Consider the following 21,269-nt stretch of genomic DNA (forward strand, 5'->3'; position numbering starts at 1 on the left):
TGTTAAAAAGGGTTAACAAAGAGAGCATATTTAACATCTCCATGTGAACTTACACTGGAGGGTTATCCTGCATACGCTGCACATTCTCAATAACAACTCTAACCTGGACCTTCATCTTTATTACTAAAATACTTAAGGTTTTTAGAATTAGATGTTAGTGCTAGGGAAATAAAACTCTTACCTGTGGACATGAAGAAAGGGATACGAAACTTTCCACTCAGGACCCGGGCCCGCAGGTTCTGTAAAGTGCTTCCATCAAAAGGAAGAGCACCGCAGACCAGGACATATAGAACGACTCCAAGACTCTGCCCAGAGAAAAAGCAGCCTAAGACATGATGCAGCTTCAGAGGGATCTACAGTATTATCTACAGGATCATGACTGTGCTAAAAAGGCATGGCCATGGCCATCATGACTACAGCATCTCTACGAGTGAATGTATAGGAAGCTCATTAGCCTGCACTTATCACCTACCCATATGTCAACTTTGGGTCCATCATACTCCTTCCCTTCAAACAACTCAGGGGCGGCATATGGAGGACTCCCACACCAAGTCTTTAATAGCTGCCCAGGAGTGAAACGGTTACTGAACCCAAAATCTGGGGGAGAAAATAATGGATCAAAACACTCCAAAAATATACATTAAAGTAGATACTGCTGCATCACAAAGGAAGCGTCAACAACACATCTGGGAAAATAAATAGTTATAAGTTATTCCTGCTTGATGATAGTTGCGTATAGTTTGCAGGAGAGTTGGCCATATAGGGACACTCCAGCCATACTGCGCTCTTTAATGTACATGTAACATTTGCAAAACACATGGGTAGATTCTGGGTAGAATCCCTCTTTGCCTGCCCTGTTCGGGGTGATGTGCTCAAAATACCCTTACTGCCAGTCAGCCCCAGAGCTGGCTCAGTGGATGCTGTGGCTGGGGTCTATTCAGATGCTTTGTGCATATGTGTAAGGAACTCGTTTAAATGGGAGCGCTTTCCTGCCATTGACTGGCTGCTTGAAGCATCGTTGGACCACGGAAAAAGGCAGGTGAAGCTTATGCTGCTTTATTTTTTTTATATTTTAAAAATGAAATACCCACAGAGGATTTAAATACGCATTCATCTAAAGGGCAGTAAAGTATATTTTATAGTACTATGTATTATAAAGGATCAACCCAAGAGAGCTTCTCTTGCAATAGGAGCTTGCTCTTCCCTGTATAATGTGCGACGTCTCAAAATTCACTTCACTGGCCAAACAATGCGTTACGCAGGGCCAGGAGAAATTTGCACTACTCTTCACAATGAAACTGCAAATCTCCTATAAACTTCTTCTTTACTAAATAAACTCCATATTATCAATTATAATATATATTTTTTATAGCTCTAAAGCACGATAATCTGTTCAATTATCAATTATGGTTCAAATTATTTATACTTTTACTTTTGAGATCATGACCTGATCGAAGTTCAGAACTTCAGACCTAATCTTGCCTGTGTGTTTTATCTTCTTGATATACACCTCTTTCTATGGAGAACACAATTTAAACCTTCACACATCAATCTCTAACAATACCCTGTGCTTTTGTCAAAAGTATCCTATTGTAACTCTCTCTAATCCGGTAATATTGCATTCCCCATCCGAACGAGGGTAAGGAATCTCCCTTCAGCGCGGAGGACAGATCAAATGAATAACTGGAAACAGGCCTTCAGATTCTGTGGCCAAGTTCTCTTCTGTTCCCGTAAGTCATTTGCGGGTTTAGCTATTCTGATATTGAGAAAACAGAGCTGTAGGTTAAAGGCTTCCACCCATACGGCTCATGCCCCTTCCTGTTGGGATGTCATCATCCCCCACCTTCCGAGACACAAGACCGTGCAAGGAAGCGGTGAACAAAGTGACAGGCGATCAAGGGCAGTAGAACAAACTGGACACAAAAATCACAGAAAAAAAAAAAAAAAGGAAAAACAAAAGCAGTCTCTCTTCCTATCCATCTTGTGAAAACTCAACCTTGACTGTGCTGAGCTTGTATAACAAAGCCTGGACTTTTTAAAAGGACCAACTTCTTTCACACTGGAAAATGAAAGAATGAAATCAAACAAAGCAGACCAGTTAATGTAAACAAAACATGTGCTAAGCAGGTCTGCTTAATTATTTAACCTGTCGGGCAGGCCCATCATAGTGTGTAAGAAACCATAATTGGAAAAGGTTACCTATAACAAACTGCAACAAAGACAGAGCTGTCCTTACAAACACTTGATTACATCCACTTTACTCTAGACACTGATTGTACAACAAAGTCGAATGATTAGAATGAAGGGTCTGAACAATACATATATTTAGAAGAACCTTGTACATTGACAAAAAGATTTAAAAATCACTGTGTAGCTTACATCCCACACAAGTAAATTCCATCCTTAACCCACATCTTACAGTAAACTATAATAACAGGTTCTGCTGTTGGTCAAACGTTCAATTCATTAAAATGACCGATCCTATTAATCAGCTTATCAAGTCCTGGGTCCCTCACCTGCAATCTTGATGTTGAGGTTTGCATCCAGCAGCAGGTTCTCAGCCTTCAGATCTCTATGAACGATGTTCCTACAGTGGCAGAAATGGACAGCGGCTACAATCTGTTTAAACTTCTTACGGGCTTCCTTCTCTGCCATGCGTCCGTGAGCCACCAGGTGATCTGGGAAAGAATTATGAAATATAAAAGGTAATGCCAGGCAAGTAAGTTCTCACCATCCTTGTTATAGGATGAAGAAACGCTGGGCACGTAGAGTAACAGTGGGTTTTGTATAAATGTACCAAGCAAAGTAAAATAAAATAATAAGGGCACTCAAAATAGTAATGATGGATATCAGAAGCTTTGCAATAAACATAGCGGGGGGGGGGGCGCACAATAAAGACCTTAATGGAGAGTATAAAAGTTAAAGATCCCTTAGGAATATCAGTGATAAATATTAAAGAAGGTTTGCAATTCACACATAAATGTAAGGTTCCCTATGAGGCTCATTTACACATACATCCAGATAAATCATAGTACACAATGCACTGCTTACCAATTTTATATTCCAAGAGAATAATTTTTATGAGCACTATGTAACAGTCAATATACCGGTAAGTTTAAGTGCAGAATTAAGAGGGGTTTCACAGGGTAAATGAAATATATATATTATATATATATATATATATATATATATATATATATATATATATATATATATATAATCACAAAATGGGTAAACAAAAAGAAAATTCCTTTGTTGGGAAGAATAAAGTGCGGGTGTAGTAGATGACAGTGAAGCTCTCCCAAGTGGGTGTTAAGATCAGGTGCTGTATCAAGAGAATGAGCTTGTTACAAATCCCGAGGCTCATCAGTCACACACTACACACTGAGAAGGTGTGCACAAAGGAACCAGGGCACATAGCAATGAGCCCAAATTTAGAATCGTTTTTCATTCTCCTTAAACTGTAATAAATAGGTTTGTAATATGATTGTTTTGGCAACATAACACACATCATCAAATGTAAGAATACATACCGTAATACAAGATTGCATTCCAAGGGAAGTACAAAACAGAGTTGTTACACATACTGCCTGTACATATATCACAAAGTGGTTACACACTATAAGTTTGTAAGTTTATAAGTAATACAATTGTCACTTAACAGAGAGCCTGAACATCCTCAGTTCCACAGCTCAATGGTCCAGTTAAAAAGGGAGATCACAGATCACCCAACAAGCCCATCAACACTAGGGAAGACTGTACCAAGCAGGCAAGGATCTTCCATAGGACTTGTGTAAAATGGTATATGCTGCTGGCTCAGGACGACGACGATGTGGCCCAGTGCCCAGTGCCCTGACATAGGCCTAGAACAGCGCCGAAGGTGATTACACCAATGTTAGAGTAGGCGCATACAGACAGGGGTTAAAGTCTGTAATTGCGCATTAAAGAATACATGCAAAAGAAATGTATGTCAAACCTTTTTCACCTTTGGCGGACACACTTTTGAGGCAGGCAACTTATCGCTATTCTAGCTGAGAGTGATGAGTACTAAAGTCAGAGAAAGCAGAAGAAAAATCTAAATCAAAATCAATATTTTGCGTGACCACCCCTTCACCTTCAAAACAGCATTAATTCTTCTAGGTACAGTTGCACATAGTTCTTTTTTGGCAAGTAATTTGTTCCAATAATATGTTCTTCATATAATCCCAGACAGACTCAACGCTGATATCAGGGCTCTGTGGGGGCCATACCATCACTTCCACAACTCCTTGCTCTTCTTTATGCTGAAGAGAGTTCTTAATGACTTTGTATGTTTCGGGTCATTGTCATGCTGCAGAATAAATTGTGGGCCAATCAGATGCCTCCCTGTGGTGGCTAAGTATTTGCATGTATTTCTGAGCTATGGGGAGACCATTACGTCTGACCAAATTCCCAACTCCGTCTGCAGAAATGCAGCCTCATACTTGCAAGGATCCTTCACCACGTCTCAAAGTTGCCTGCAAAAAATCATTCTTTGGAGAACCAACTGCCTTCCCCTAAAGCCACATATTTCAAATTTTGACTCATCAGTCCAGTGCACCTGCTGCCATTTTTTTGCACCTCAGCTCCTGTGTTTTCGTGAATAGTTGAGTTGCTTGACCTTGTTTCCAAGTTGGAGGTATGACTTTTGGCCACAAGTCTTCATAAAGAGCACTTCTGACCAGACCTCTCCGGACAGTAGATTGGCGTATAAGGGTCCAAGTACTGAGCTGATTTTACTGCTGGACATCTTCCAATTGCGTAGATAAGCAAGCATAATGTGTCTGTCATGTGCTGCAATAAGTTTCACTGGCCAACCACTGTGCCTACAGTCCTCAACATTGCCCGTTTCTTTGTGTTTCTTCAAAAGGGCTTGGGCAGAACTTGGATTGCACTCTAGCCATCCAGTTTTATTCCTCCTACTCCTGTTTGTGTCAGTTAATGCTCAATGTCAATGAAAACAGGTTAAAAATGTGGAAGCTGTAACAGCTTTAAATGATATGTGCAATGGAAACTAAGACTAAACATTTCTCAGAAAATATGTGGTAGAGGACTGCATTGGGAGGCGGATCCCGCCAAAAAACTTGCGGGCACGGGAAGTCAGGCACTGTACCTGCGGGTCCTGGTAATCCCGCAAGGCTGCCTTCGCACTGCTCCGTTACAGTGTGTCTTCTCTTGCTCCGCCCAGGAACAAAGCGGAGTCACGTGATGTGATGTCACTTCCCGTCATGCCGCCTTTTTCCCGTAGCAAGAAAAGAGACGCTGTGAGGGAGCAACTCATGGGCAGCCTTGCGGGACTGCGCGGGAAATCTGAGGTTCAGGTAAGGGGGTGGGCTTGATTGGCCATAAATGTGGCGGGAGCGGGCCGGATTGGGCACACATTTTGCGGGAGCGGAACACCCACATTGTGGGAGCGGGCAGGATTACACAATCAAAAAGAAAATCAGCTTTATTGAGGAAAAAATACGCTTTATTGAGGAAAAAATTTACATTTCTTAATCTAAATGCTATGTTGTTAAAATCAACATATGTCATTAAACACTTAGAGAGGGAGAATCTTGGCAGGATTTGGAAACTATGGAAAGTATATATTTGTTTTCACACATGGTCTTTAAGTCACTTTCTATTTGCTTTTCCATGTGATCCCGCATCAGAGAGGATTGTCAGCATCCTGCTCTGTAAGCATAGGTTGTTTAAGAAAGTACTCTATGACTTGAAAAAGTCATTTAGCCTTTTTAATATTTCCTGAAACATATTAGAAACCATGCATATAATACAGTATCCTAGATTGCAATGTGTTCATTACATATTAAAGTTAATACCCAGGGAGTTCAATATTTTATGAATATTCTAGATCAGACTTTTTTAAGTCTTTATTTCAGAAGAAAACATATGTCACTCGCCATGTTGTTCTACATTAGCCCAATAAAAGGTTATAAATATTATGTAGTATACTTAATTTTTCTTTTCGTTATCAAATTACGTTTATGAATTTCAATACTTATATTTTGCATTGATTAAGCTCTTTAATATAATGGTTGGGACTTATCATGAAATGAGCCTTTTTTTTTTTTTTGAGTCTTAATGAAAATCTTGTTACTTGAGAAAAAAAATAATTGTCCATATTTTCAGAACCCTTTCTATCAGGGCTGATACTTCCCAGCTTGGGACATGCAGTATTCGGGAGCCAGAAAGGGTACATACTACAGAGTTCAATGTAAAATAGTGGAGCTGTTGGCACTGCAGAAGCCTTGGTTTCTCCTTTCTGGTGATGTTCATTTAGCTTTTACTCCACATGGTTTGAATTCATTATTAAGAATCACTTAGTACACAGAGGAGGCCTTTTAATCACATTTGGTTTTGTAGGTCACAATACCCGCATGTCTAATCACCTTAAATTACAGGACTTGGGGTCCAGTACAGCCCCATACATAGGAGCATGTTTAAATTCAAGGTTTGGGTAAAACCTTCTAAACAGGTAGAAAAGAAAACATTACTGCTTACAGGGAACAGTCAAGTAAATTGAAAATAGTAAATAATTTCCTACATTCCAGGGATTTCTCATACCCCTGGTTCTTCACATTAAAAATTCAAGGCATATTCTTCAACCAACTGCCCCTGGCAACTGCTTCATCATCCTACTGTCCCTGTTATTGTACACTGTCTTACAGAGATCCTTCTAAAACTAGGGCATTTCATAAACATCAAGCAATGATGCGCTCGACAAAGGAGCAAACACATCTTTCTTTATCCAAGCGTGTAACATAATGTCACACATGAAACAAGCACCTAATTCATCTTTCAATGTTTTAACAGGGCAAGAGGCTGAAAAATCCAAATTAGTTCTAATTAAGCGTGGCTAAGAATTTAATTTAGAAAAGATCAACGTGACACACATTAGACTTTCATAAATACGTAACTAAAGCACCAAGACTGCAAAGCAAGGCTGAAAATCCCATCATCCAGCTATCCACAGTTATTGGACACTACAGTCACCATATGCTCTTTAATGCATGTAGCAGCTGACAGATAGCTCTAATGTGCGTCCAAATACATTGCAGAATCGTCCCTTACACCAGCCGGACAGGTCTCCCTACACTATATACTTATCGCCCGCCAGCTCCAGCTCGATGAATGCGGCTGTCTAGGATCTATTCAGTCCCCAGACGCATGCTGAAACTGCGCCTAACTTCAATGAGAGGTTTGTCCAGCCCTAGATCCACGTGCAAAGAACCACAATGAACAGGAAGTGTACCTGCACAGTGCATACACTGGGGGCAGTAATGAGTTCATAGATTAATTTCAAATCTTTAGTTTTCTGATCCTAACAGATTGTTAGCTGTAAATGGGACACAGTATTTTCTCTATATGTTGTGCCACTTAAACAACAATAATCACATTATCTTTTTTTCTTAAGCAAATAAATCAAAAGGCAGATCTGCCATTTATTCCATCTTGTAAATGAGACAAGTGTTTTAAGTTATTTAAATTTCCAATCACTGGTAAAAATAGGAATAAGGCAGCCGTTCACTCAATTAAAGATTTCTGGGAAGAACTTGGGTACTAGAAATTTCTAAAGCTGCACTTAGTTATGGAAACGATACATTCAGTAGGTGGATCTTTCGTGAAACAGTATTTTAGATTGGGAAGCATCTCTAAATGCTAAAGAGTATTTCTTAATATTTTACAAATAGGTATAAAAATTAGGCTTGAGGAAGTGCAAAAGAATGTTCTTGTAGTCAATTAACATAAATGAATAACAATGGAGCAGAGAAATAACAGGAAAAAGAATGCAGTTGGAAATTTACAGTTGTGGGAGGGCGGTCGGTCACAAAGAATGAAAAAAAATATTAAACATTAAATGTCGACGGTAAAGGGTCAACTAAGGACTCAGCACTGGGAAAACTCTGTTTAGTGAATCATCCCCAGTGTGATAGCAACATGGCGAGGGATTAAGGATTCTTCAGAAATTAGCCCTGTGTACGGACACTAATTTTGGAAACCCGCTTGGCCTTTAGTTTCCAGTACATATTACATAACACATTATGTCATCATATAGGATCTAAGGAGGGGGTTTTTGGGACTAAGCCAAAGTAATGCCACATTCAGGATACGCAGACAGGAGACACCCTGAAAAAAATCAGGACAATCAGACAAATTGATTCATCACTCTGTATAAACATGGCAAAGAATGCAAAAGACTGAAGATTCACAGCATTAGGGGCCTCAACCTGAGCGGCAGATAAAGTTTCCAACATTTTCACAACTTCAACTTTTTATAAACGCTTTTTAATGCAAAACAGGGAGCCTCCAGTCTCTGTCCCCTTTCTCGGGCGCTGTCCTCAATCCCTGCTCATTAGAAGCACCACTGCTCACTTCACTTTGAGAAGGAATGTCTGTCTACCACTTGATTGAAGACTCTGCTCCTATTTATAGGGGTGGTTGTCAGAAGAATGTACAAGAACCAAAGTGTTTCTCTACAAAAGCAAGATTCGGAGGGCTGGGGCAGAGGGTTTCCAAACAGAGAAAAGGGGTTTGTATTCGTGAGAGAGCTCAGAACAGAATGTGCAGCCAAAGAAAGGGGCACAATGAGGTCCCCTAACACCTCAAGAAATTAGGACGTGCTGTTAGGCCTTCTTAATCCTTCCATTTTCTAATCTCCTGTAACAGCAGCAACTGGATTGAATATCTCATTTCTGCTGTATAGCAGAAGACAAAGTGATCTGAATAACATCTTATTCAAGCTGTATAGGCATACCATTTCTTCAAGGCACTGGCCTTTCCATGTCTTCCATTCCATTAAAGTCAACTTGGCAGCAGAGGGGTTAAGTAATGCTAAAACTCCTACACACACACATCCTGTTTACACAGTCTCTACACTGCATAATTAACCATTACTACTCAGAGGGAAAAAAACAGTGCCGCCTTCATGGAAAAATACAGGTTTCAGACAACAAAGGGTTACTTTGAGAAGTAGGGGGTAAATACCATTTACCTGGCAGAAAGGTAAAAAAAGACAAAACAAAAAGCAGCACCTGATGCCCCTCGCTTTCCAGTTACTGTCACAGCCTCGGAGGGGGAGCCCCGCGCTGGGAATGCCATAATCTGTCATGTTTGGACTAACTTCAAAGACAGACGACGCAACACAACTAGGGTTTTAAAATCAAGAAGGAAAATGAGCCTGCAACTGGGGAAAAGGGATTGTCTTGGATTTGAGCTGCTTCTTCAGTGGAAGAACTGATGCATTTCCAAGGAAGACACAAGAGAGAGTAGCCTTGAGTGTTAGAAAAGCTGTCTCCCCAACCATGATGTGAAGGACGGGGGTAGACTCCTCTATCCTTCCTCCGATAGCTTCTTATTGCTAAACGTTTGACTCCACTATATCTTGTGTAAGTTACAGGCAGACTCAGTTGCCACAATTTGTGGGATCTCTCAAACAGATTTCCACATAAGGCCAGTAGCCGGTCCGCTCACCACTGTGGACATGACACAAGGTAAACAGTTTTGACAGATTTCTGCAATGGGAGAACATTATCATTACATAAAATAAATTATGCATTCCAAAAGCAGCCTGAACTGTAGTCCTTGGTTTAGGTTAAAATAATATTTATAACACTTGATTTTATCGGTTGCAGCTAAAAGGCCTGAGACTTACCAAATATTTCCCCTCCGCTGGCGTACTCTGTCACTAAATAGATCATTCTTTCTGTCTCCATCACCTGTGAAGAAATGGATGGACAGGAGAGATAGGAAACGATGAGAATGAAAATACCAGGAGAGCCATCAAACAAACTTCATTGCCAGAAGAATGCATTACTATTTCCTTTCTGAATGTACATTACGAACATCAAATTTGGTCCTTACCTGTCATTCAGCTCACCTAGTCTACTCATACATCGTCACTGTAAAGACTCAAATCTTATATGGTCCTTGGTACTGTCTTAAGAGTCGAGACAGACATATGCCTATCCAAAGTGTTGAGTCCTTTACTGTATTAACTGCTACCACTTCTGCTGGGGGATAGCTCAACTTATTTAGCAAGCTCTCGGTAAAGTAAAACTTCCTTACATTCTATCTATGATCCCATGTTTAACATTTCTCCTCTTGAAATAAACGTCCCTCCTGTACTTTGTTAAATGGCTTTAAGTATTTAATTACCACACTTTTTCTCTCTTCTCCAAGCTACAAATATAAATTTACCTACTTACCTTCAAGCAGATATTCCTCAGAAATGATAACTTCTAATACCTGCCTTTTCATTTTTGCATCCCAAGTATGTATTATGTGCAAACCGGCATAGCTTACCTTTGACACCCTTTCATTAAGGAAAAATACTTAGCACTGATAAATCTAAGTGCTTGTTCTCACACTTAGTTTTTATGAGTAGCAATTGTTAACATGCTTTAATGATGATGGCAATGTTTGCTGCTAATAAGACCACGTAGTCACTGTGGAATGTAAAGGAGACAGCCACACTGGTATTTATTCAGTAGAAAGCATACTTTCCATGTGTCCCTCTTCAGAAGGGACAGTGCGAACACATATCGCTCTGTCCCTCTTTACTCCAATGATGTCACCATTTACCAGACGCTCAGAACGTTTACTGGGTAAAAAGTGCTCTACAGACCTTAACATCAAAACAACATGCTTACAAAGGGCAGAAGTTAAACTGTGTAAATTAAATACACCGATGACAAGGTAGGAAAGTATATATATATATATATATATATAAGTATACTGTACATAAGGGCAAGTTACATGCATGGTTCAGAATACGGTGGATAATCCAAACAGATGCTTCTAGCATCGGATGTCAGTCTAGTGAAATAAAATAAAATGCATCACAGATGATGTGGGATAAGCATCTGGTACACACGGAAAATATTTATGGATATATCCTTTCTTTACCGTGATGGTCTTTGGGTGACGTGAATCTCCTACATCTGATTTTCAATAGACTTTAAGGTGTAATGTAGAAAGCACAGAAATGCGACCTAGCGTATCATAAACTAAGTACTGGGTGTACTGGGTAAAGGCAGGGGTGACTGACCTGGTACAGACGGATGATGTGGGGGTGGCAAAGCATTTTCATTATCTGAACTTCCCGGAATATCTTCTTTAGGTTCTCCTCATCCAGCTTAGTCTTGTCAATGATCTTAATTGCAACCTGGTAAGAAAAAACAATGTAATTAGAATAAAGAATCCGACTTAAAACAAGCAAATATTAAAACAATACTTATTTACGCAAACTGTCCCTTCGCTGCTAAAGAGGCCCTCCAAAACATATGAGGGCTGCCTAGGTTTTGTCCAAGGACTCCGATATGACCGTAAAAATTCAAGGAATGCGAGAACTAATAAAATCCTCATTTATTCACACAATGCCGGATACTGGGTATTCAAAAGCTTGTAAGAATCATTGCAATATGTATTATTTAAAACCAAGCTTACTTTAAAATGATTCAGAAGGTATTATTCAAAAGGGATCATTGATTATTAGTATCAGATTAATAAAAACTTGAAAAATACTGTCCGGTTTTATTTTTTTTATGTTTTTAGACAGCTGTACTTCAGCTATTTGTAAATATTCCAGATCGCAACCTACTCAAACACCTTGAACTACCATATTAGCTCGATTATAGGACGACCTTGATTATAAGACGACCCCCCAAAATCTGAATATTAATTAATGGAAAAAAAGAAAAAGCCGGAATATAAGACGACCCTATAGGAAAAAAGTTTTACCAGTAAATGTTAATTCATGTAAACTATGTGAAAAAATGTTTGTTAATAAAAGCTATGATTGAGAAAAATGTTGTTTTTGTTTTTATTTCCTTTTTTTCAACCTGCCCCCCCAGTTATTCACATCTGCCCCCAGGCTTGCCACTCTGCCCCAGAAATGCCTTATACCCTCAAAATGCCACTGTGCCCCATGATACGCCTTTTAACCCTCTATATGCCACTGTGCCCCATGATATGCCTTTTGACCCCCTATATGCCACTCTGCCTCCAGAATTCCCTTATACCCCTATATGCCACTCTGGCATTTAGGGGGTTAAAAGGCATATTATGGGGCAGAGTGGCATATAGGGAGGTATAAGGCGTATAAGGCATTTCAGGAGGCAGAGTGGTGCATAGAGGGTTAAAAGGCATTTCTGGAGGCAGAGTGGCATTAAGGGGGTTAAAAGGCATTTCACAGAGGACTCTGCCTCCAGAAATGCCTTATGCCCCCATTTAACACTCCCTCCTCCTCCCTCCTCCAAACTTACCGGTGTTTCTGGGTCCCCGGTGCTTAGTCCGGGCAGCATGTAGAGCTCTACGCGCTTGAGCAGAAGTTGTCTACGTGAATCGCGTAGAGCTCTATGCGCTGCCCAGACTAAGCACCGGTAAGTTGGAGGATCCAGGTCCCCTGCATCTGAGTCCCCGGTGCTTAGTCCGGGCAGCGGGACAAGCTGCCCGGAATAAGCACCGGGGACTCAGAAGCACCGGTAAGTTGGGGGGAGGGGGGCACAACACAGGAGGAAGATCCAGATCCCCTGCATCACTGCGGGGGATCTGGATCTTAGTCTCATAGGTCAGACCTATTTGAGGTCTGATTATAAGACGACCCCGATTATAAGACGAGGGCAAATACAGTACTTATTATACTGCCTGTGCTAAACAACAGTTTTAATCGCCCGACTGTCCACTCCGACTGATGGAAGTCTATGGAGGAATGGACTTTGTTAGCACTGTCATGAAGAATCGCATGAATGTCTACAATGGTGGCCTCCATGTAATACACAAGTTTATTCAGATACCTTCACAAGATCCCCAAACAAGCTTCATGGGGCAATAATGAATGCCAATTAAAACTTGGACACATAGGATAAACGCACCCGCTGAATTATGCCAAAGAACAGATTCTGCATGCTACATTCTGCCCGTGCAGAATTCATAGGTGCTAGTTTTAAATAGCCGATCTGGCGATGTAATTCAGCAGCTGATTTCCACATAAGCTTGAATGGTGAGGTCATCAATCAACCACACATAATAAAGATCATTCATCTCAGAGTCTGGAGATCTGTGCTTCTACCGTATTTCTAATGTTTGTAATTACTCAAGGGCATCTTTGGTTATGAATAGATAAAGTCCAGCTTTATCTCAGACAGTTTCTGGCTGCTTCTCTACAAAAACAAGTTGGAGTTTGACACTTAAATGTGGAGGATTGCAACCAAGAATGAAAACACTGTGTAGGTGGTTATCTTATGTATGATCCAGAAAACAAAAATTCTTAGCCCCTTTCCATCTGCCACTTTCCGCATGTGGGCACGGAATCCTTCTGTGCTGGACGCATTTACAATCCACTGTGCCTTTCAGCCGATAAATGAATATCTTTACAGGATCTTAACATGGTTAACTCACGCCCGTATTCCTACATCAGCTTCTCATCACACTTCATGTTTACAACTGGGATGAATCGAATGCTTGTCTGCATGGGGAACGGCCCCTGAATGAACTAGAAGGGAAGGAGGTCTCTGACGTTCTGCACACACCCCACACATGTTCTTAGACATAGGACTCAAGTTCTGAATGAAAAACACTGCTACATTCTAGAATAAGCCACGCAAACAATTAACAATTTACTTCTACTTTAAAGGGTAAAACAGTCATATTTTACTTAAATTCTGTATTTGTTTAAATAAAAAAAATGTTTTTAGACCGTAATACTTATTATTCATTTAGTATTCTCTCTCATTGTAAAAGTGCTTTGCAAATCTGCTGGCGCTCTGCAAATTGTACTAATAATGAACATATCGTAATAACCATGTCCCTCCATTACCCTGCCAGCAGTGCAGCCATAGTTTGTATGAGGCGCATGTGACTTTGCTCCATTATAACAATTACATCCAAAGTCATCCCTCAACACGGAGAGGGTTTTGAGTTTGCTTTTAGATAAGACTGCCTTCAGCAACTAGTGGCACAAATTAGGTTTGCCTCATTAAATCCTGTTTCCCGGCAATCCATGCAACGTCTCATTCAATAGAGATACTGGGTTATTTGATTGGCTCACACAGTGGTCGATGGAACGAGGTAGCATAATGTTGGTTATTTGATTGGGAAGGGTAGGGGTTAACGGTATTGTTCCTTTAAGAAAAGGCTGCAACAGTTTCAGAATGTGTTCAGGGCTCCATGGCCGTCAGCAAGCATCCTGATTTCTAACATTAGCCTGCGTCTGATGAATCACTGCAGTATTTTTTACTCAAAAAAATAACCAAAAACTGGGTTTAATAGAAGTTAACAAAGGCATGACTGCCCTTTGCACTTGCCCCTTTCCCCACATCCAGCTAAATGCCCTGCAGGAGATACATACAGCCAGACAGCAGGGGTCTGTTTATTTTATGATTCGCACAGGCTCAGCAAAATTGGACGGTGGAAGATTGGACGAACGCTGCCTGTTCTGATGAGTCTTGATTCCAGCTGCGACATTCAGATGGCAGGGTCAGACTTTGGTGTAAACAACATGAAAGCATGGATCCATCCTGCCCTGTATCAACGGTTCAGGCTGGTGGTGTAATGTTGTGGGGGGACATTTTCTTGGCACACTTTGGGCCTCTTAGTACCAATTGAGCATCATTTATATGTGACAGCCTCCCTGAATATTGTTGCTGACCATGTCCATCCCTTTATGACTACAGTGTACTCATCTTTTGATGGCTACATCTAGCAGGATAATGCACCATGTCACAAATCTCACATCACCTCAAACTGTTTTTTTTTTTTTTTAACATGACAATGAGTTCACTGCACTCCAATGGCCTCCACAGTCACCAGATCTCAACAGAGCACCTACGGGATGTGGTGGAACGGGAGATTCGTATCATAGATGTGCAGCCGACAAATCTGCAGCAACTGCGTGATGCCATCATGTCCATATGGACCAAAATCTCTGAGGAATGTTTCCAGCACCATGTAGAAAGTATGACACAAAGAATGAAGGGAGTTCTGTAGGCAAAAAGGGGGTCCAACCCGGTACTGGCAAGGTGTACCTAATAAAGTGTCCAGTGATTGTGTGAGTGTGTGTGTGTGTGTGTGTATATATATATATATATATATATATATATATATATATATATATATATATATATATATATATATATATGGCTAAGGATATCACTGCCACAGAACAGGTTAAAGACCTCTTGTATATGTTCACTACTAGATGGTGCTGCAGCAGCAATCCTGTCTATAAAATACAAAATGGATAACTCAAAAGTGTCCACTGAGATTGAGAGACAAACACAGGTCGCAGAATTAGTGGGAACACAACTCTCCTGTCACTGCTAAGACATACAAATACTTTATTTGAACCCTTGCCTGCTCTGTAACTACCGATGACAAACAAAACTTGGGGGGGGGGGAACTACATAGATCTCCTGCAAAAAAAAAACTGTTAAAGGTGGTTGTCTGTCAAAATAAGTGACAGAATTAAGGGACAAAAATGTCATTGGGATGTGTCCCTAAGGTAAAGTCTACTACAAAGATTCCAACAGAGAATGAGGAAGCCAAAAGACTGAAAAGCCCCATCAGCTCCCTATTACAACTCACTGACTGGTAGCATTTAGCATGTGCCTATCCCTGCGGGAAATGTTGTGGTTTACCTTTATCTCTTCATATCCTCACCAAGTCAAAGAGAATTTCAAGTGACACGTTTTTCTATACATTAGGTAGATTTAACAAATTTAAGAGAAACTTAAGCACCAGCACCATTTTAACAGCCTTGGAAACTGGCTGTAGGAGCCTATATAATTCCTCAACATAAAGTCAGTGCTAGTTTTCATTAAACACGGAGCGTTGTGTGCTCATTTTGAGTATAAAATGTTCACTTTTTAACAGCCTGAAAGGTGCAACTACCATGTTTACCAGCCTTCTGGTAAATAGCAGAATGCCTGTGTCTAAATTGGTTTTAAAGATCACCAAGAATAAATGCATTTAGTACTTTAATATGCACTCTGTTACGTTGAAGAAAACCCTTTACACATTTGCAAAACTATGTAAGTTACTATATAAGTTACCACTCAGCTATCATGCGCATAAAAGTGCATTGATGACTGAGCGCACCTCTAAGGGTTTAAATTCTAAAGTGTACTTTTATAACTTATACAATGCTACTGAACGGACAGCCCACACAGAACAACAGTAATAATAATAATCTGCTACTCCGAGGGATGAGAATACTGAGGGAGTGAATGACTACCTATAGATCCCAGACAAATTCAGAGAGATAGCAGAGGCAACAACCAGGAGCAAACAAGTGTTAACCCTTCCCCAGTCAGGATAAGAATCCTGCACCCAGCTTTGAGAACAGATGGCACTGGTGGGAGTGAGAGCTGCACCTCTACTGATCAGCCATGATGAACGTGTCCATTTCATGGCACATTTTGCACTGAAGAGAAGGTCACTGGTCCCTCTTCTATGTCCTGGTTGTTCAATTTGCATCACCCTATACACATACTCCTGCAACATTTTCTAGTGTACCTTGTGACAACATTCTCAGGCATTTAACATATGACTACGAGCTGTTTATTCTAACAAAATAAACCAAGAGATACAGCTTGAGACATGTGAGCGGTCTCCAGACACGTCCTGGGAAGATGAACATAAACATACAGAACACAATCTGCACACACAAAAAAATCGAAACAACCTTGCTAGCCTATTGCTTCTCAATAACAGAACCCAAATGATCAATGCAAAGCATCACTATAGCAATAACACATCTCAAATAACAAGCATACAGATAAGATCAATGCAAGACTAAGGCCATAGTTCCTGCGGATTGGATCTTGAACTTTTGAGGTTCTGTATAGTACCTTAATCTCACTTACTATCACTACACAGACACCCACATACATACATATATATATACAAACACACACACATCTATTTACGTTTTGAGGTCACACAATCTCCCTAGAACTAAATGCGAAAATAAGTTGGACAGCATTAAAATCAACAGAAAGGATGTGTATAATTACCCACATGTTATGGTATTTGCCTTCATAGCAGTGACCCCACTGTCTTCTATATGCTTCTATTGCTCAATAACTCTTTCATCACTAGTGATGCAGATTGTCATGATATGACATCATACCCAGGTGCTTCCTAGTAAGAGATGCACAGAAGCACAAAGGAGCAGGGAGAGTAGTCTGCACATTTCAGGTCAGCGCTAGCTGAAAACCCTTTGTTTAACCAGTCAACAGAACATGTCTTTCCCAGTAGCTCCTTAAGGAACCAGCGTACTTAATGTTTAACAATTAAGAAAACCTTACATATATAAAAATCATAGTTTGAACAATCTTTATCTTTACTCCTCCTCTTGGAATCAGTAAAGGTCATAACTGGCATTGTCGAGAGTTTTAGGAGGCAGTATCTAAGGAGACCTCGGAATCAGTGGCATGAAATGTTGGCCTGCGTACGAGGGGTTCTGCAGCAGCTTCTCCTACAAGTAACTACTTTATTTTTTCGAGCTTTGTTGAAGAGGCTGCCTGGGACACTAGATACTCCAGCCCTTGTATCTGCTGTAATAGAGAACATACCTGAGTGTTGCCTTATAATGTAAGGGTGTTTTCATCTAAATGCATAGAGAGATTCAGAAACTCATTTGCTTTACAGGAGATAATCCTGATCTCATGCGAGTTACTCACTTCTCACACAAGATTTCCAGCATGTCAAAAGAGTCCCGCAATGCATGCTACTGAAATCAGTCAAAACTAGCTGCGATTGCTGTGACCGGCAAGGCATTCTTCTACAGCTCTGTAGTTAGGTAGGTTTTCACAAGGTATTTTTAACAAAGTAACAAGATGCAGTTTAAATTACTTGTTGGGTACAATGAGGCTGTTAAGGGTCATGCTTAAGTCATTCTTTGAAAAAGACCACGCGATGAAACACACTTCTGCACCATTAATCTATACAGATGCTTTTAGTATCCAAACAAAAAGAACCACTGCTTATGGCATAACAGCTTGCATCATATCAGATCATGAAAAACTGGCTGTATCCTATTAATATTTGAAACACCACACGTATCAATATAAGTGCAAGAGTTGCACTTATATACCTTTTTTACCACTGAGATGATGGATCCAACATGCCACTTCTACACCTTGGGTGTACATTTATTAATTTTTCAATTTGTGGAGAAAACAAAGTAAGAAGAAAATTTTTATAGGATTGTCCAAAATCACAAAAACATTATGTCACAACAAGCAGGCAGACAGAAAAAGATTCCATAAACTTTCCAGCCCATGGAGGTCTCCCAATAAAAGGTTATTAACTGACTAAAGACTATTTTCTATTGTGCTACTACAGCTATACGCATTTTCTTCTTGGCCTACTATGGCTATACATCTTTTTAGCGACAATGTTAACACGCTGGAAGCTTCTGTTTGATTTATTAACATCAAGTTTACTCTTGGCGTCAGGTTCCCTTTAAGTAGACAGGAGCAGTAATGACTTGTGATTATGGCAGTAGGAGTAGCAATTACTTTGCCTGGCTACAAGGGACAGCCAACAGTCAGCATGTGACCAGTGCTAACAGTCACAGGTCCCTGCCTTAAAGTCTCCACTTCACAACAGTAGTCTCTTTAAACCTTTAAGAGCTTGCAGGATGAGCGACTCATTGCTCTGCAATTCATTAATCACCATTCTGGCACGGAAAGGAACGTCAGTGTGAGTTCAGATGGGTTTATCATTAGCTCAGTAATTTCATTGACCCATCTGTCAATGAAATTCTGGAAACCTGCTCAAGTGGGATCCAACATATCTTTATGAGACAGAAATAAAATGAATTCAAGACTTATTCAGAGAGGCTGGGCCTACAGGAAAAATCCCAGCACAAGAACAGAGCAGATAAAGAATACAGCAAACCTCGTGTTGTGTCCATATGTAAATTATTACCGGTAGGGGTGATTCCAGTAGCATTTAAAAAGTTCTCCTATGGGTACAGAGAATGAATCCTTTACATAACACTCTAAACAAAAAAGGTTCAGCTTTACTTGGCTTTTAAGAATAGATTAAGAATGTTGCCTTTATATGGCAATACTGCGTTAAACATTTATCTTTATAACTACACATTCTCTGACCTACTGACACTTTAAAGAACCCCATATTTGTAAAACAGTGCTATGAAAACACAGCTTCCACTGATACCATGAGACAACGGTGAATATACAAGTGTGAAAAAGAAAGGACGCTCTCTGAATTCTATGGTTTTTACATTTCGGGACATAATCACAATCATCTGTTAGCAGCTTAGCAGGTCTAAAAATTAAGTAAATGCAACCTTAGATGAACAACAACACATGACAAATTATAACATGTCATGATTTATTCAACAAAAAAAAGCCATGTGTGAAAAACTAAGTAGACCTTACGATTCAGTAGGTTGTAGAACCGCCTTAAGCAGCAATAACTTCAAGTAATTGTTTTCTGTATGGCGTTATCAGTCTCTCACATCATGGTGGAAGAATTTGGGCTCACTGATCTTTACAATGTTGCTTCAGTTCCTTGAGGTTTGCGGGCATTTGTTTATAAACATCTCTCTTTAACGTCCCGCCACAGCATTTCAATCGAGTTGAGGTCTGGACTTTGACTGGGCCATTGCAACACCTAGATTCTTTTCTTTTTCAGCCATTCTGTTGTAGACTTGCTGGAATCATTGCCCTGTTGCATGACCCAACATGATTTCCGCCAAGCTTCAGATGGCCTCACATTTACTCCATAAAGACAAGGTTGGACAAGTTTAGTGTGGAAAAACTTGACTGGCCGTTGCACGGAGCCCTGACCTCAACCCCACCGAACACCCCTGAACTGGAAAAGCAGATTGCGAGCCGGGCCTTCTCGTCCAACATCAGTGCCTGACCTCATAAATGCTCTAATGGATGAGTGGGCAAGAATTCCCACAGAAACACTCCAAAATATTGTGGAAAGCCTTCTCAGAAGAGGGGAAGCTGTTATAGTTGCAAAGAGGGACCAACTACATGTTAATATCTATGTATTTAGAATGTAATGTCTCAATACTTTTGTCCAAATAGTGTACCTGTAAAGCTGTGCTTATTATACACATGTACATTTTTTTCGCATTATACAGACGTGAGATTTTATGGTACAGGTTCAAATCTGCTCATACATTTTGTTTTTATTCCAGTGAATACTCAGCACTCACAGAAGCTGCCCAGAAGCCGTGAACCACCAGACTCCCCTTCGAATTACAGATCACACAGTGCTCCCACATGACACCCTCACGTCAATGCAAAGAAGCAATTCCTCCTACACGTTTTCTTTATATTGATAAGAGCTAATGGAGTAAAAGATTGGGGGGATGGGGATCCTGCAACAAGCAGTCAGACATTGACAGAAAAAAACAAAAAGGACAGCAACAAACTCATGTTTTTCAGACAGCTACGTTCCTGCCCAACTATCATCATGAATGAGGCTGCTTCCAACCATTGGTCATTAATCACACTCAACAGTGCATGTTTTCAGACTAAATCAAATGAAAATGCTGAAAATGTCTTTATGACATGTATTAATTAAGGAATCATGAGTGCTCGATAAAACAAAGAAAACATAAAACGTGCATTCTTTGGGGTGATCCGATGTTTTATGATGTGTGGTGGGCAGTCTTCTTACAGCTTTAAGATCCTTAATACCTCCAACCATATAGACCATCACCTCTTCATTCAATTACAGAAAAATTGTCATTGTCTTCTGCAATACACCATTCAAAGGACCAGATCCTTGTATCCGAGGTTAAATAAAGGCTTTGCTTGGGATATCATAGTGTTTTTCTAACAATCCTGGCTTAAGAAGGGTTAACAAGAAACGTGTAGCCATTCAATGCCCCGGCTAAGCAGAAGCTACACTGGGTTTGCTTACATGTTTACATTTTTCTTTTTCCCCATACCCCTTCTTCTATCAGGGAATTTACATGCTCTGTAACATCTTTGCTTCATGAATAAAAACACAACCAGCAGGTAGTCAAAGAAACGCCTGCAAACAATTGAGAGAAGGGTAGGAAAGTAATGACAAAACACAATCCTCAATATGACTACAATTTATACAAAATGGCATTAAATGGATGTGATTTTGTGTAAAGGCCAATGGTGTCTGCTTTAACTGCATCAGTAAAGACAGATGGCTGTGGTCCTTATAGGGCCACAGAGGAATGGGTCCACAGTCATCTTCTTCTGAGGTTACCATCCCTGAAGGCA

The 21,269-nt window shown here is 40.2% G+C and overlaps 1 protein-coding gene across 1 annotated transcript in view; it reads right to left on the reverse strand.

The window, feature by feature from the left end:
- Positions 1–21,269, reverse strand: part of SIK3 (SIK family kinase 3) — a 52,667-nt gene that overhangs the window by 18,932 nt on the left and 12,466 nt on the right. The window contains exons 2-6 of the mRNA XM_053452632.1: positions 11,069–11,185; positions 9,674–9,737; positions 2,517–2,678; positions 473–597; positions 182–305 (exon numbers count right to left, since the gene is read on the reverse strand). Of these exons, the coding sequence (XP_053308607.1) occupies positions 182–305; positions 473–597; positions 2,517–2,678; positions 9,674–9,737; positions 11,069–11,185 (592 nt within the window). The remainder of the gene's footprint in view (positions 1–181; positions 306–472; positions 598–2,516; positions 2,679–9,673; positions 9,738–11,068; positions 11,186–21,269) is intronic.

This window comes from Spea bombifrons, chromosome 12, assembly GCF_027358695.1.
Source record: "Spea bombifrons isolate aSpeBom1 chromosome 12, aSpeBom1.2.pri, whole genome shotgun sequence".
Taxonomy (NCBI): Eukaryota; Metazoa; Chordata; class Amphibia; order Anura; family Pelobatidae; genus Spea; species Spea bombifrons.